The sequence below is a fragment of the Rhinolophus hipposideros genome (genome assembly GCF_964194185.1).
Source record: "Rhinolophus hipposideros genome assembly, chromosome: 23".
Taxonomy (NCBI): Eukaryota; Metazoa; Chordata; class Mammalia; order Chiroptera; family Rhinolophidae; genus Rhinolophus; species Rhinolophus hipposideros.
This window is the reverse complement of record NC_138069.1, coordinates 16431303-16447013: the sequence shown is the minus strand read 5'-3', so window position 1 is coordinate 16447013 and position 15711 is coordinate 16431303. Positions and strand designations below refer to the sequence as shown.

Here is a 15711-nt window from a genome sequence, read left to right as displayed (position 1 = left end):
CCCCGCGCCGGGACGTACTACTTCCTTTTCCGCTAGGTGGGCTTCCCCTGACGGCGGGTCTCAGGAGCTGAGGAGCTGTATGCGGAGCTGCTGAGTTGCTGAGTTGCGGAGTCTGGCGCTCAGAGCTGCGGATCTCGGTGAGATTTCGCGCTGCCCGTTCTGGGTCATTTCACTGATAATCAGCAGCAGATCGCTTGCTAAGAGCCGGGAGGAACAAAGGGGTCGGGAAGGACTTTAGGCCTCCGGCCGCCTTTCTCCCAGTGGCTTTCTCTTTCGCTCGCTCCTGTGCGGAGAACCCGGGTTTATAATTGGTACGGGACTGTGAGTATCCGAGGCGAAGAGAGCTCACTGCGCCCCGCTTTTTGACTTTGCTCCGGGAAAGTTTGTGAGTGGGCGTGTCTTGTGGGCCCGTACTTTCTGTGCCGAAAATCATTCCGCAGAAGCCGCCATTTGCTTTTCTGCTTGCTTGCTGTGTATTGTCCGGCAGCGCCATCTAGAGGTTGGAACTTGGCATTGCAGCTAATTTTTTCAAATGGACCTAACTGAATAATCCAGTGTCAGTAACAACTGGTATTCAGTCACAGCATATTTAAAAAGACTTGGTGCTTATTTTAAAAAAGACAATAGACACTTAGCTGCTGTTCTTAGAACTCTTTGTAATTGAATTTTTCAATTCATAACAAACTGGTCTTTCTAACTTGATATAGTTGGAACTATTTAGTGCGACAAGTGTTCATTAAAGAAGTGAGTCGCAAAGAAATAAACATGAGTAAGAGCAAAGATGATGCTCCTCACGAATTAGAGAGCCAGTTTATCTTACGTCTGCCTCCGGAATATGCATCGACTGTGAGGCGGGCAGTACAGTCTGGCCATGTCAACCTGAAGGACAGACTGACAATTGAGTTACACCCTGATGGGCGTCATGGAATCGTCAGAGTGGACCGGGTCCCACTGGCCTCAAAATTGGTAGATCTGCCATGTGTTATGGAAAGCTTGAAAACCATTGATAAAAAAACCTTTTACAAGACAGCTGATATTTGTCAGATGCTTGTATCCACAGTTGATGGTGACCTCTATCCTCCAGTGGAGGAACCAGTTGCTGCTGCGGATCCCAAAGCGAGCAAAAAAAAGGATAAGGACAAAGAGAAAAAGTTTATATGGAACCATGGAATCACTCTGCCTCTAAAAAATGTCAGGAAGAGAAGATTCCGGAAGACAGCAAAGAAGAAGTATATTGAATCTCCAGATGTGGAAAAAGAAGTGAAGCGGTTGCTTAGTACAGATGCTGAAGCTGTCAGTACTCGTTGGGAAATAATTGCTGAAGATGAAACAAAAGAAACAGAAAATCAAGGTCTTGATATCTCTTCGCCAGGAATGTCAGGCCATAGGCAGGGCCATGACTCATTAGAACATGATGAGCTTCGGGAGATATTCAATGACCTCAGCAGCAGCAGTGAAGATGAAGATGAGACACAGCATCAAGATGAAGAAGATATAAACATAATCGACACTGAGGAAGATCTGGAAAGACAGCTACGGGACAAGCTAAGTGCTTCAGATGAACAGCACCAAGAAAATGAGGGAACCAATCAGCTGGTTATGGGAATTCAGAAACAGATTGATAACATGAAAGGCAAGCTCCAAGAGACCCAGGATAGGGCAAAACGACAGGAAGATCTCATAATGAAAGTGGAAAACCTGGCTCTCAAGAACAGATTTCAGGCTGTGCTGGATGAACTGAAACAAAAGGAAGACCGAGAAAAGGAGCAGCTTAGCTCTCTGCAAGAAGAGCTAGAATCACTCCTAGAGAAGTGAAAAGAGCTTTGATACTTAAATTCATTCCTTAGCGTGGTCAGCATTAGAAGAAAAATTTTGGTTTCATCACCTGGACTAGATGATAGAATTATATGGTAATTTCTGTTTTGTTCTGCTGTCTTTTATTGAATTTGTCTTAACTAAAAATGTTAATTTCTATCTCATTTGTCTCTCAGAACCACTTTGTTAGGTGTTTATCATGTAGGAAGTAGGAATGTATAGAAAGATAGGTGATAGTAGGAAAGTTGTAGGATTAGTGGAATGAACAGTTCAAACTTTGTAATCAAAACTTCACTGGAGGACTTTGCTGTTTCTCCATTTGCCAGCAACTGCTATTGCTAGTTTGTGATGCCATCTAAGATCAATAAGAGTAGTCTAAAGGCAGTTAAGCTAGTTTGCATAATGTCAGTATTATGCAATGTCATAAGGTCAGTATTATAGTCTCTTATTTCAATGTTTTCCCATGCAGTAGTTATTTTCTTAGCTAGTCAGTTTTATATACGTAGAGTTGTAGATCGTTTCATAAAAGTGTTTTAACACAATAAATAGAAACTAGTTTTCACCTCATAATGTGTCTTGCTGTTTTAGGGATTGTGGGCGTCAGATCCTCTGGTGAGGTGGTTTCTTGGTACAGTTTAATGACTGAACAATTTGACCTGTTTTGTAGGGAAAGAAGCAGTTATGTTGGGTTTTAAGAAAAAGATGAATACAGCAAGAGCAAACAAATTGTGAAATATCTGCATTATGTTAAATTTCTAATTCACCTGCTGTGTTTGGAGGGTTAAGAAACACTAGGTATAGAACCTTCCTAAACTACCCTAACTTTTGTACATAAAGGTCTTATTTAATGTTTTGTGTTTTTTTTTTTTAAAGCACTGTACTCATCTGCTTAAAATAACTAGAAACAAAACAGAGCAAGGCTATCAGTTTTCAAGGAAGCATTCCATTGGTTTGGATTAAGATTATATTTTTAAATATTTTCAACTTAATTGCTGTAATTATTTAGTATTCTGAGAACTGAGATGATTTGTCCATGTCAGTTCATCAAAACTGTTTATAAAGGAGGTCAGTATTATAGTCTCTTATTTCAATGTTTCTTAAACATAATTTTCATATTTACATACTCTAAAGATTCTAATATAATGCCTTACTTGAGCTATTTTGGAAGAATCAGTGATAAAGTTTACAAAATGCAGAGTTTGATGCAATTCATTTCTGAGATTGGTTTATAAAGAAAATCTTTGGTTTGAAAATTAACCTCATGGAGCAAACATTTAAAGCCCATTTTAATTAGGTATTTGACAAGAAACATCAGTGGTGAAATGTTAAATTTTCCAGATCTCTCAAGTCTGCAGTCATACAAGCTGATAAATCAAGCTACAGTTGTAAGTTGTCAGTTTGTTTATGCTGCAGATATTTCAAGTAAACTTTAACCATGTTTAAAACAGCTGTACATATTTTCACCATTTCAGTCAATCTTATTTCAAAAATTATTTAATCCCTGTTATTTTCAGACCTTAATAGGCAGTAATAGTTTGCTTTTATTGTGCTGATTTCTCAAATCCATATTTCTAAGCCTGATGTCTTCTGAGCTTCAGATTTAGTATAGTCACCTGTATATTGAAAACACTCACTTGTAAGTATCCCTCAGGCAATTCAACTCTGAATGTTCAAAATGAAATGTGTCTTTTCTTCCTTTGCTTCTGCTTTTCTGTGTTTCATGACTCGGTGACCCATCCCAGTTGCTGAAGCTAGAAATTGAACCCACAACCTTCAATGACTACTACTTAACTACAGATTCTACTTTCAAAAAGCTCTTCAGTCACTACTTCATCCGCACTGCCACTGTCCTAGTATAAGGCATTAGTATATCTTGCCTAGCAAATGGCAATAGCTTCCTAACTGTGTGTGTGTTTATATAAATTTATTATCCAATTCAGTTTTTTTGAGCTGGCCACCAAGTTGATCTAAGATATGTTTGATGTCACTCCCATGCTTAAAACCTTTTAGTGGTACATCACTGCTTTCAGGATTAAGTTTATATTTCTTAAGATATACAGGATTGTGAGTGCTTCATTTACCTTTTTAGCCTTATCTCACCATATCCTCTCACTATTTTGAATCCACACTGAGCTTATTTATACATTTCTTCGAGGTGTTTAATTACTCCTCTTCCTCTCCTGGGCCTAAGAGCCTTCTAACAAGCTATTCACTCTACCCAGAAGACTCTCCCCTTTATTTGGCCAAGTCCTACTTACCCCTCAGTCTCAACCTAAAAATCACTAACTCTGGCAAATCTTTTTTGATCTCCTCCTTCTATGTTTTATTTATTCGTGGTTTGGCTTTTCATTAATATTAAAAATTCCATAATGAAGAGTAATCTATATAAACCCCCAAAAAGAAAGATGGGGATCCATTTCCTTTCAAATAAATGCAGAGTACCAAAAAAGACCCACTTTTCTCACAGCTCCCTTGGGTAATGAGGTGTGTAATTGGGCTACAGTTTTCAATATTTCTGGGTTCATGAACAAAAGTTCTGAAGAAATTTTAAAATTAGTGTTTTAAAATATTACAGAAATAATAGACTGAAAAAAATTTAAACGATCCTTACCAGCTTATATGGATCTGCTTTTTCATTATATAGATTTTTATCTTACTTTTATCCACTTCCCTATTGCTGGTCACTTAGGTGTTCCATTTTAAATTTGCTATTATGCAGAATATTGCAGTAAACATTCATGTTAACATGGCCTCTGTTTTGCATCGTATCTGTAGATTAGGTAAATGGGATTTTTATAGTATTCAGTTTTAAATGTCATAAAGCCTGATATTTCAAATTTAGAGATCAAATGTTTATTTGAGATGAAAAATATTGGCAAATTGAAACAATTCATGTCACTGAAGGACTGTGTCTTGAACTCTTAAGTTTTTCTCTTTTATCATCCAGTAAAAATTCTATGTGAAAACAGACCAGGAAGACTGCTCATCACACAGCAGCCATAATGGCCTTCTTTCTGTACTTCAAATGCCAAGCTCTTTTCCACCACAGAGCTTTATCACTTACAGTTCTTTTTCTGGAATAGTCTCCAGATATTTTTGTGGCTAGCTTTTTGTCATTAAGGACTCAACTCAAACCTCACTTTTTCCAGTAATCCTATCTGGCCACTCAATCTAATTGTGAGAGAGAATGTGATTTGGGTGTTTTCATCTCGTCAAGGATCTTCACTGAAAAGTTGAAAGTTCCTTCCCAATTATTTTCTGGTATGTATGTTTGGAAGGACATGCACTTAAATTTAAAACAAACATCATTTTGGTTCATTAGAATAAGGAAAAAAAATAGTATCAAGACTTCCTATTGTCTTGGGCAGTGTTTAATATATGCTGGGGTCTGTTCTCTCCAAGTCCAGTTAAGTATATTTTATAGAACTTGATTTCTATCTCAACTATGCAACTATGTTTAACAATTCAGTGAAGGTACCATTTCCCTATTAATGCCCTAGTGGTCCCTGGTCTTGATTATTAATTTGGTTTTTCCAAAACATCTATATGAACTCAATGCAAAAGCATTTGATGATTTATTGCAGTATCTTGCATCTCTTGAGTTTGTAAAAACTGTGTTTTTAAAAAATAACAATGAACCAGATGTAATTAATTGACAATCAGTGGTCATTAAAATACTGAATGTACTTCTAAATAACTTGACAGGCCTCCACAATAAGTATTAAAAATACGCTTTTTTTTTCTTGACTTTCCTGAGGGTGATTTCAAAACATTGTTTAAATCCCTCAAATATGTGAAGAATTCAAAACTCTTTTTCTAGTTTAAGATGGCAGATTGTTTTCACATGTCTTTTCTCTATCTAAAAGCCTGCTAAAATAACAGTAACTCCCAAGGACAAAGAGTGAAAAGAGACAACAGCGAATAGCAGAATCAGAAGGCCAAAGCAGATGAAATGATAATTCAGAGATCAGAGAAAGTTACATGCTAAATGTCTGCAAGAGGGTATACCAAAGAGACAAACCCACTTGATAAAGAACCTGTGAGATGTTCAATTTTTGCAGGCAGAAGTTTCTAAGGAAGGGGGGGAGAAGGTGTGGGGCTGGTAACATGAGATTCATTAAAGTATGTTCAGAACTGTTGAATGTCTAGGATCCGTATCGTACCCTAAGAATCCAGATGACATATCCCGAGCCTACAGATGGAAAGTTTATTTTCTAGATAAATTGACCTAAAAAGGTCTCAAACTCAGAGAAAGCAAACATAGATGAAGGCTGGGCTGTATAGCATCAAACAAGGGCTTTGTATGCAAAACAGTATCCTTTACTGCAGTAGTGCCACCCTCTTCCCCCACCTTGGTCTCATTAAATCAATATCCAAGTCATACACCCCACACATGCAATCAAGATTGGAAGGTTATTCTCTGAAAAAACCGCGTGGTTCCAGAGGAACAAAATCCAATACTGACATCTGGGCACGTTCCAAGAAAAGGCCAGTTCATTTGTACAAAGAAGTCTACCTGCTGACAAACTATCCCTTGCACAATTTTGCTTTTCAGCGCCTCACTTTTCAATATTGACAGCCAAAGATAATCAGACAAGGAAAGCTTTCTGAATGAAAGAAAATCATTTCAGCATACTTTCTGCCCCTTCCTCCAAAGTAAAATCCCAACAAAGGGTTTTTGTTTTTAACCTCCAAAGTAAAATCCCAACTAGGCCTTAGAATATGCGCCTTAAGAGAATTAGTACTAACTCTGGGATTAGGAGCATCTGGGTGGAGAAAAGTGTCCTAACAGTGGTACCCTCACTGATGTCCCAAACCGTATCTTGCCTTGGAAGTTAGGTGTGTTGTATTTATATCCCCAACTTACGTTGCTGCTGCATAAAACTCTGGCTCCTCAAGAACCTCGAAACTTAGCAACTATAGACCGCTGGAGTCACACAGCCGTTTACTATCAAGTTTCTTAGCAATATATAAATACCTGCTTCCCAAGCCGATTATAAAATACCGTGTCCTACCCCTAGAAATGAGGACTCAGTTCCACCAGCTCTCAGGGATCCAGTCCCACATCCTCGGTGATGTTGCCACGAAAGTCTTTCTCCAGTTCCGCAGGCAAGGAGTAGTGGATCTGCCCGCCTCAGGCGCCCCCAGCGCCTCCAGGCCTGTGAGGAGCAGGCCCAGCAGAAGCCGGCCCCTCTGCAGAGCCACCATTCCCTTCCCAGAGACGTTTAAGGGTTTTCTGATCAAAAGCAGCCACCGATTGTCATGTAAAACGCCCCCAGTAGTTTATCTTCCCTATTTAAACCTCTGTGTAGCTTGATCCTTTGCTCCAGGCTCCGCAAACTTGGGAGCAGGCCCCACTTTGTTTCTCCCAAGAAGACCTGGGGTAGGCGGGGGTCTGGGCGAACAGAAAAACGTCTCTTTCCCCGCCGAGCGAAGAACGGCGCCGAGTCTCTCCGTCCTTGCAAGAATTTAATAGCTTTCAGTTGCTAGATTCATTAACAGTGTTTACGTATTTAGCCCGCGTCCCTGGCGCGCGGGCGCTGGGATGGGCGGGCCTGGCCCGCAGGGCCCTCGGGAGAGCCGCGCGCGAGGCGGCGGCGGTGGCGGGGGTCACTTCAGGGCGCGGGGACGGCGGCCCGCGGCCTAGCGTTGGGTTAAGCGGCTTCTCCCGCCGGTTAAGTGAGAGCCGAGAACAGGCGGCGGGACAAGGGGCACCCGTCCGCGGCTCCAGAGTCGCCTTCCAAGGAGACCAGCGGACCAGTGGGCGAACATGAAGTCCAACCCTGTCATCCAAGCCGCCATCGACCTCACCGCGGGGGCTCTCGGGGGCACCATGTGTGTCCTCACCGGGCAGCCCTTAGATACGGTGAAAGTGAAGATGCAGACGTTTCCCGGCTTGTACAAAGGCGTCACCGACTGCTGCCTGAAGACCTACTCCCAAGTGGGCTTGCGCGGCTTCTACAAGGGGACGGGCCCGGCGCTGATGGCCTGCGTCGCTGAGAACTCTGTCCTCTTCATGTCCTACGGCTTCTGCCAACAGTTTGTGAGGAAAGTGGTGGGACTGGACAAGCAGGCCAGGCTGAGTGATCTGCAAAATGCAGCCGCCGGTTCCTTGGCCTCTGCGTTTGCTTCGCTGACCCTGTGTCCCACTGAGCTTGTTAAGTGTCGGCTACAGACCATGTACGAAATGGAGTTGTCAGGGAAGATAGTCAAAAGCCACAATACAGTTTGGTCAGTCGTGAGGGGTATACTTAGGAAGGATGGCCCCTCGGGTTTCTACCGCGGACTCTCCAGCACTCTAGTTCAAGAAGTACCGGGTTATTTCTTCTTTTTTGGTGGCTATGAAGTGAGCCGATCGTTTTTTGCCTCGGGGAGATCAAAAGATGAACTAGGCCCTGTCCCTTTGATGTTAAGTGGTGGAATTGCTGGGATTTGCCTTTGGCTTGTCATATACCCAGTGGATTGTATCAAATCCAGAATTCAGGTTCTTTCCATGTCTGGAAAACAGGCAAGATTTATCAGAACTCTTTTAAGTGTTGTGGAAAGTGAAGGAATAGCAGCCTTATATTCTGGACTGACAGCTTCCATGATTCGAGCGTTCCCTGCAAATGGGTCACTGGTGTTGGTTTATGAATACAGCAGGAAGATGATGATGAGCCAGTTTGAAGCATCGTATTGAACTGAAGTGTCGTGTTGAACTCGGATCCAAGCTCACATCTTCGAGGACTATAGTCTATCTCAGGGTTTCATGGAGTACTGGACCAATGTGGAGTTCCTTTTTACTTCATGGGAATATTGTTTTTGTCTTCTACCTGAAATCTTAAACTTTATGGAAGAAACTCTATTTTTTCATTATATAATTTCTGCCCATCATTGTATTGATATAGAAAACTTGCTGCTCTTGTATTTGGTGGGCTACACAGAGTAAAGGGGTGGCCCTATCTACCTAATCTGAAAGGCTATAATATAGTTATGTCTTGGCTCTTGCATAAACCTGTACTTGTACATACTGTTTGGTTGGTTATGTTTGTGAGTGAAACACAGTTTGGTTCCATGTTTAATTTCATGTCACCAGAAAAAAGCGAATTAACTGTGTTTCATGAAGATGGTTATAAACAACTGCTGAACCCATTCAAGATGTAGGTTCTCTTTAAAACTGTGCACTGTACTAGGCAATTAAAGTTTTATTTTTAAAGTTTTTGTGTGGTAGTTGAAAACCAAAATACTGATTTAGATTTTAAAGAACAGAATGTACCTGCATACTAATGTGTCTCCCACATTCTTGAGTTAGTTTCAGAGTTGGCATTCTGGATTTTTCTGAGATGCTCTTCTCTTAGAATAGGGTCACTCATTTTCAAAGTGGGATCATATTACACACTCTAAGTGAGGTGTGGCCTAGTGCATCAGACCCGGTGAGATAACACAGCCTTCATCTGTACCAACTTCCCTTTCTCTCCCAAGCAGTTTCCCATCTGCTGGGCTTTAGGTTGAGGAAGTGATTAAGAGGAAGGGGCTGCGTTGCCATGCTTTGATGAAGACCCATATAGCTGCCAACAGTTCTTAGCTCCAATCTCTGGGTCCTGGCCTGGATAGGATTCCAGTGTGTTAGGGCCCATTTACGAGTTGTTGACCCACTTTGGATCATTCACTCTGCCTCCACCAGTTAGAAACCCTTCCAGGGAACAGAGTGCCAAAGCCAAGAAAAGCTTCTGTTCCCTGTTTGGTGATCAAGTGACAGTACTCATGGATGACGTCCTCTCCTCTCAGGCAGAACTTAGTGTTTGCACTCCACAGTGAGTAATGTTTTTATAGTGTTGGAACCTTCCAAATATGGTACTGACCATCACTGAATTTTAATGGTGACTGTATATGGGATGTGACTTTATAAAGCAATGAAACATAAGAAAAACAACTTTATTAAACTATACTATATATACTATGTATACACACACACTCAGAAACAAACAAACAAACAAACAAAACATAGCTCATCTGATCCCCCACAAACTTAGTGATGAGTACTATATGGCCCTGTGGTGAAAGGGTCATTCTTGTCACCACTAAAATAAGCCTCATCATTCATTCCTTGCTACTCCAAGACCAGCAGAGTTTCTTAATAAGAAGTGTTCTTGAGCAACCTGTAAAGCTGAAGGCTGTCAGGCTACCATATTTCTTTATCACTCTGTAGAGCATAAATCTTATGTAAAATCTCCAATTTCCTTTAGCTTTTTACTATCTGTGAACCCTCTGTGGTAACTCTAGCCATAGTGCCAGAAGCAAGAGGGTCAAGGAAACAAGATGTTGCCAAATGGGGGCTGACGCAGACATTCTGGGAGAGGATCTCAGTGTTGTGCCTGGTGTGCTTGAGAGCAAAGGCTGGTCTTTCATTTGCTCTTTCTTTAAAAGAAACCATTTTTCTACTTTACTTGTAAGTTATGTATACGTTTAAATTATATATTTCATACTTAAATGGTCAGTAGCTACTTAGTGGGGCTTCATCCACACAGGACTGGATTAAAGCAGAATAGAGACCAGCACTGGCTTCCAGTAGAAAGTGGATCTTTTCACAGTTTACGGCCCCTACCCCACACCTGGGAGCTTGTCTCAGTCATGTTGCCAGCAGGCCTTTACACGTTGTCCATTAAAGGTTTAACTAAATATCTTCAGTAGAAATAGTTTGAGGCATAAGGGTGAGTGGGATTGGGGAATGGAAACCTAACTCAGGAGAATTTTATTACACTCTATTTGCTGAATTCATGGTTCAATAGTGGTATAATTTGTACCATTTTAGATCTGTATTCCAGGCAAAAATATAGTAGCTTGAAAAATTTTGTTTAAAAAAAATTTGAGTGTTCTATCATTAAATTAGTTACCTAAATAAAAATATTTATTTAACTCACACCATTTACAATGTACTACATTGACCTCTGGGTATTCCGATATTAATGAGCTCTGGTTTCTGTTCTTCAGGATCCGATGATCCAGTTGTTTGTTTTACAGTTAGAAGAGTCATATTCTAGAATAAAATTTAGAATAAAAAAGTAAAATCCAAATTGTGTGTGTGTGTGTGTGTGTCTGAAATCAGTGTTGGACTCTGAATTTAAGGAACTATCTCTTTCCCTTAATTGTGTTTTTGTATTGTGGTTTCTTTGTAATCTTTAAATTAGTGCCATGGTATTTCTTTGTCTCAGCTTTATTGAGATATAACTGCCAAATAACATTGTGTAAGTTTAAAGTGTACAATGTGGTGATTTGATATACATATACAATAATTGTGAAATGTTTATCACAATAAGATTAGTCAACTGCATAAGAAAACCACAGGCCCAAAATGGCATCACTTATGCTAAAGCTAATGACACCAAACCCAGATTTAATACCTGATCTGGTTGCTGTTTCAACCTCTCCCAGAAACATAATCTTAATCAATCCGTCTGGCATTTTCTGATCAACATCGATGAAGTAATCTGTCACATGGGCCCTTTTCATCCTTCCCCATAGAAAGAAGAGGCAATTTTCCTGATAAAAACCCTTGCTATACCCTTCTCCCCAAAAGACGTCCTTGTCTAAAAGCAATTCTTTTCTTTTGCTAGAAACTCCCCCGCCACACCCTCCTGCCTCCATTTTGCACGACCCCTCTGAGCATCCTTCTAGTTGCTAGATGGAATGCTGCCATATTTATGAATCACTTAATAAAGCCAATTAGATCTTCAAATGTATTCAGTTGAATTTTGTTTTTTGACATAGCACATCCATCACCTTACAGAGAGAGCTTTTCTTACTGAGGTATAATTGACATATAACATCCACTTATTTGTGTGTGTGTGGTGAGATGGTATTTATTTTTAAGATTTAAATTGGTCAAATCCATTTTTTCTGATTCCTAGACTTATTTTAAACTTCACTTCCACATAGCATAATTTACCCCTCAACTTTGAAAAATCTTTTCTGATATTTATTACATTCTTGGATCTATGGTCAGGGCCAGATGATTCTGCCTGCTACAGTGATATTGTCGCTATAAGTTCATTCTTGTCCTAGCTTTCATAGGATATCAAGCTGTAGCAGTTGTGAAGTAGGTGTGACATCTCAGAACGATCATATCTGGCAATGGAGTATCAAGCCTGCCCATATTCTTGAACTGAAGAAGAAAATACCCCCAAGTTGCTGAGCTTGGAAGGAGGTTCTCTTTCTTCTGACCTGGAGCTCTAAGGAGCAGTGATCATTGTTTTTATGAAGTTGTTGCATAGATTTTTCTCAAGGCTAGAAGGTACCCTTCTGTCCAGAGCCTGCATTTCTAATTCTGAGCTTTCAAATCCCTGTTTTCAAAGTCTGTAACTGGTCTCTCCAGAGCCATGTGGAATGGCTCAGAAGTCTTTTCTGAGAGCCTTTTTAGAAAGGAAATTATTTCCAGGTTGAAACTGCCATCTAAGTCTGGGATCTGCCTTGTGAGCTCCACCATCCAGTGTTTTCAGATTCCTTGAAATGCCAGCACTTTAATATTGGACCCTTGTCAACAGACTTGTATCTTCCTGTCACTGGAACTCTTCAGGGTTGGTGGTGGTCACAGCTCTGATGCCCTGTTCATTGCACCAGGCTTAATGGCTTTTTCAAAACCAGTTCAGAACATTTGGTATTACTGGCTTTAGTCTGCACCTTACGATGGAAAATTCCACAGGTGAGTAAGTAGTTTTGTAAAAAATTGATCTCTCTTAACAATCCTGCACATTCTGTGGGTGAAAAAATATGTCCCCAGAAAAGGTATCAATTCATCCAGATAATTGTCTATATAGTGAGCATTTCTACTCCAGCCTAAAGACATTTCACTGGCTCCTCCTCGGCAAGCTGGACTCTCAACAGACATTAACTAGGGCATCTGTCCGCATCACTTTTTTATTTGCTGATTTACATAGAAATGGCTCTTTTTTGCATTTGGAGGAAAGGCTCCTTTCTGCCTTTGGAGAAATGACAGACAGACTCTTCTCTAGCCAGGGCTCAGGTTCCCCGATCCAGGTTCTTGGATATATTGCCCACAAAAAGCCTTTCCTGTTTCCTTGGCACCAGACATGGAAATCTTCTCAGATTCAGTTGCCCATTTGGTCACAAAAAGGCCACACAGTAGGGCGAGTCTTCAGTTCCAAGTCTGGAGACTGCTACCAAATCTGGAAATTGCTATGGTGTCATTACTGTCTTCTGCAATGGATTACAAGATTTTAGCACAGACTGACCTTTATTTTTCCACTTTCTGCTTCTGTTTTTATGCTCACTTCTCCACTCTGCTTTGCCCTCCAGGGTAAATCTTTAAAAAGTCTCCAATTTCTCTCTCTCTCTCTCACACACACCTACACACAGATCTAACTCAGCACCTTTCAAATATACAATACAGTATTGTTAACTATAGTCACCATGCAGTACGTTACATCACCAGGATTTACCCTTTCCACATCTTTAAGATATCTACTACTCATGAGTCAAAGTCCTTGATTTTAATACAGTCAAATATATTAATCCTTTATTCTATGGCCAGTGTCTTTTTAAATAAATTATCTCTACCCCCAACGTCTAAACTATATTTACCTACATTTTACACTAAGAGCTTTAAAAATTTTGGTTCGAGTTTTTTGGTGTTTTTTTTTTAATAGTTAAGTCTTAGATCCATTTGAAGTTGATTTTATAATTAACATGCAATTTAATTTTTTCTGTATGAATAACCATTTTTACTTGAACATTTCATCTTTTCTTCATTGATCTGTTACGGACTGAATGCCTCTGCTCCTTTCTCCTCCACCTTCATCTATTGAAGCCCCCAACGTGATGGTGTTAGGAGGTGGGGCCTTTGGGAGGTAAGCAGGTCAGCAGGTCGGGATGACATTGTGTGGATGGAGCTTCATGATGAGGTTAATGCCTTAATGAGAAAGGGAAGAAACACCAGAGCTGCTTCTCTCAGCCTTGTGAGGATACAGTGAGAACCCAGTAGTCGGCAAGCCAGGAAGGAGGCCTTCATCAAGAACCCGATCTGCTGGCACCTTGATCTTGGACTTCTCAGCCTCCACAATTGTGAGAAATAAATGTCTGTTATTTTAAGCCACCAGTCTATGGTATTTTGTTATAGAGTAGCCTGAACAGACTAAGACAATCTGAGTTGCCATCTTTTTAATAATATTCAAATGTTCCATATATATGTAAGTCTATTTTTGACCTCTCTAATCTATTATACATTTGCCAAATTTTTATGTCTTTGCACCAATACCAAACTATCTTGATTGATTTATATGGCTTTATAACAAGTCTTAATAATTAGTAGGGCAAGTTTTTCCTTTCTGCTCTTTTTTTCTTAAGAAGTTTCTTGGCTATTATTGACATTTTATTTTTTCATATGAATTTTGAAGTAATGTTAAAGTACTGTTGTAATGTTCAAAGTAATGTTGTCTTGGAGGAGAAGAGAATTGATAACTTTAAAATATTGAATCTTCTAATTCATGAGCATCATATGTTTCTCCATTTATGTAAGTTATCTTACTATATCTTTATAAAGTCATATAAAGTCCCCATAGAGGTCTTACACTTATTTTGACGTATTACTACCTACTTGATTTTCTATGATTGTAAATTGTATCTTTATTTAAAATGTCAATTTTTGTGTGTTGCTAGTTTATAAAATAAAATTATTTTATCTTGATTTTTCAAATTCTGCAACCTTACTAACTTTTTAAAAATTATATTTTATTTGTAGGTACTTTTGGATTTTCTGTACATTCCTTAATATCATCTGCAAATAATAACAAATTTGTTTCTTCCTCTGCCACCTAGATAACTTGTATTTCTTTCCCTTATCATGCTGGCCCAAACTTCCAGTACAGTATCATATGGATGTAATCGTGGGCATTTGTTTTTGATCTCAAAGGAAACTTTTAACATTTCACAATTTATATTTTGCTGTAAGTATTTTTACATCATTTAAAGATTAAGGAAGTTTCCTTCTATTCCCAGTTTGGGATTTCTCCCCCCCCCCCCGCATAATAAACAGAATTTAAACAAATGCTTTTTCTGTGTCTATAAAGATAATTGTGTGATTTTTCTCCTTTATGTCATTGAGCTTTTATGTCATTTTGGCTTTTAACTTTCCTTTCTTGATATCAGGGTTATGCTAAACAAATAACATTTTTAAGGCGTGTTCTCCTTTTTCTCTAGTCTGTGGAAGTGTTAATATAAGATTGGAATTATCTCTTCCTTGAATTTTTGGTAGTACTCATGACCAGATGGGTCTGAAATTCACTTATTTAATAGTTATCATACTTCAGTTTTTTTCTATCTTGAATCAATTTGATTATATTTCTAGCAATTTGTTTACTCCAAATAAAATTTTTAGCTTCTTGTCATAGGCCTGTGTATAATATTTTATTACCTTTTTATTGTCTGTGTCTACAATATTTGAGTTGCTAGTCTCCTTCAATTCCTGATATTGGTTATTTGTAGATTATAAAGAAAACATACATTCTATATTTGCTGAATTTGATGTTCTGTATATGTCTAGTAAGTCAATTTTCTGGTCTCTAATATAATTGTGGTCCTTCCAGGTGCTGAATCAGCCAGCCACGCCATTTAAATTACTCAGCTAGCTCTATCTATGTATATCCATATCTTAGGCCACTTCTCTTTCCATTAAAAATGGATGGCAAGGGTACTGCTTACAGTTCTGCTTACTTGGAAGATTTCCCTTCACCACTGTCCTTTAGGGCAACCCTTGAGTAGGCTGTAATTCAGCAATTAAACATTGATGGCTTGCACCAACCATCTGTGAACTTGGGCCAAGATCTTTTCTCTCCTGTAATTGGTTATAAAGAACTTTCCTGTAAAATCACCAGTGTGAATTGGAAGAGAGGTTGGTGCAATAGA

The 15711-nt window shown here is 39.4% G+C and overlaps 2 protein-coding genes across 2 annotated transcripts; both read left to right on the top strand.

Moving 5' to 3' along the window:
- The first annotated feature begins 25 nt into the window (after positions 1-25).
- TAF7 (TATA-box binding protein associated factor 7) lies at positions 26-5562 on the top strand. The gene has a single exon (XM_081035015.1). The coding sequence runs from the start codon at positions 766-768 to the stop codon at positions 1813-1815; it is 1050 nt and encodes a 349-aa protein (XP_080891141.1). The 5' UTR covers positions 26-765; the 3' UTR covers positions 1816-5562.
- A 385-nt stretch (positions 5563-5947) lies between these two features.
- Positions 5948-15189, top strand: LOC308491435 (mitochondrial ornithine transporter 2-like). Its single transcript, XM_081035017.1, has one exon. It carries the CDS (start codon positions 7586-7588, stop codon positions 8492-8494), a length of 909 nt encoding a protein of 302 aa, XP_080891143.1. The 5' UTR covers positions 5948-7585; the 3' UTR covers positions 8495-15189.
- Positions 15190-15711: the final 522 nt, after the last annotated feature.

Excerpts from the sequence above, each read along its gene's own strand:
- TAF7 (XM_081035015.1), top strand. The coding sequence starts at position 766 with ATGAGTAAGAGCAAAGATGATGCTCCTCACGAATTAGAGAGCCAGTTT.
- LOC308491435 (XM_081035017.1), top strand. The coding sequence starts at position 7,586 with ATGAAGTCCAACCCTGTCATCCAAGCCGCCATCGACCTCACCGCGGGG.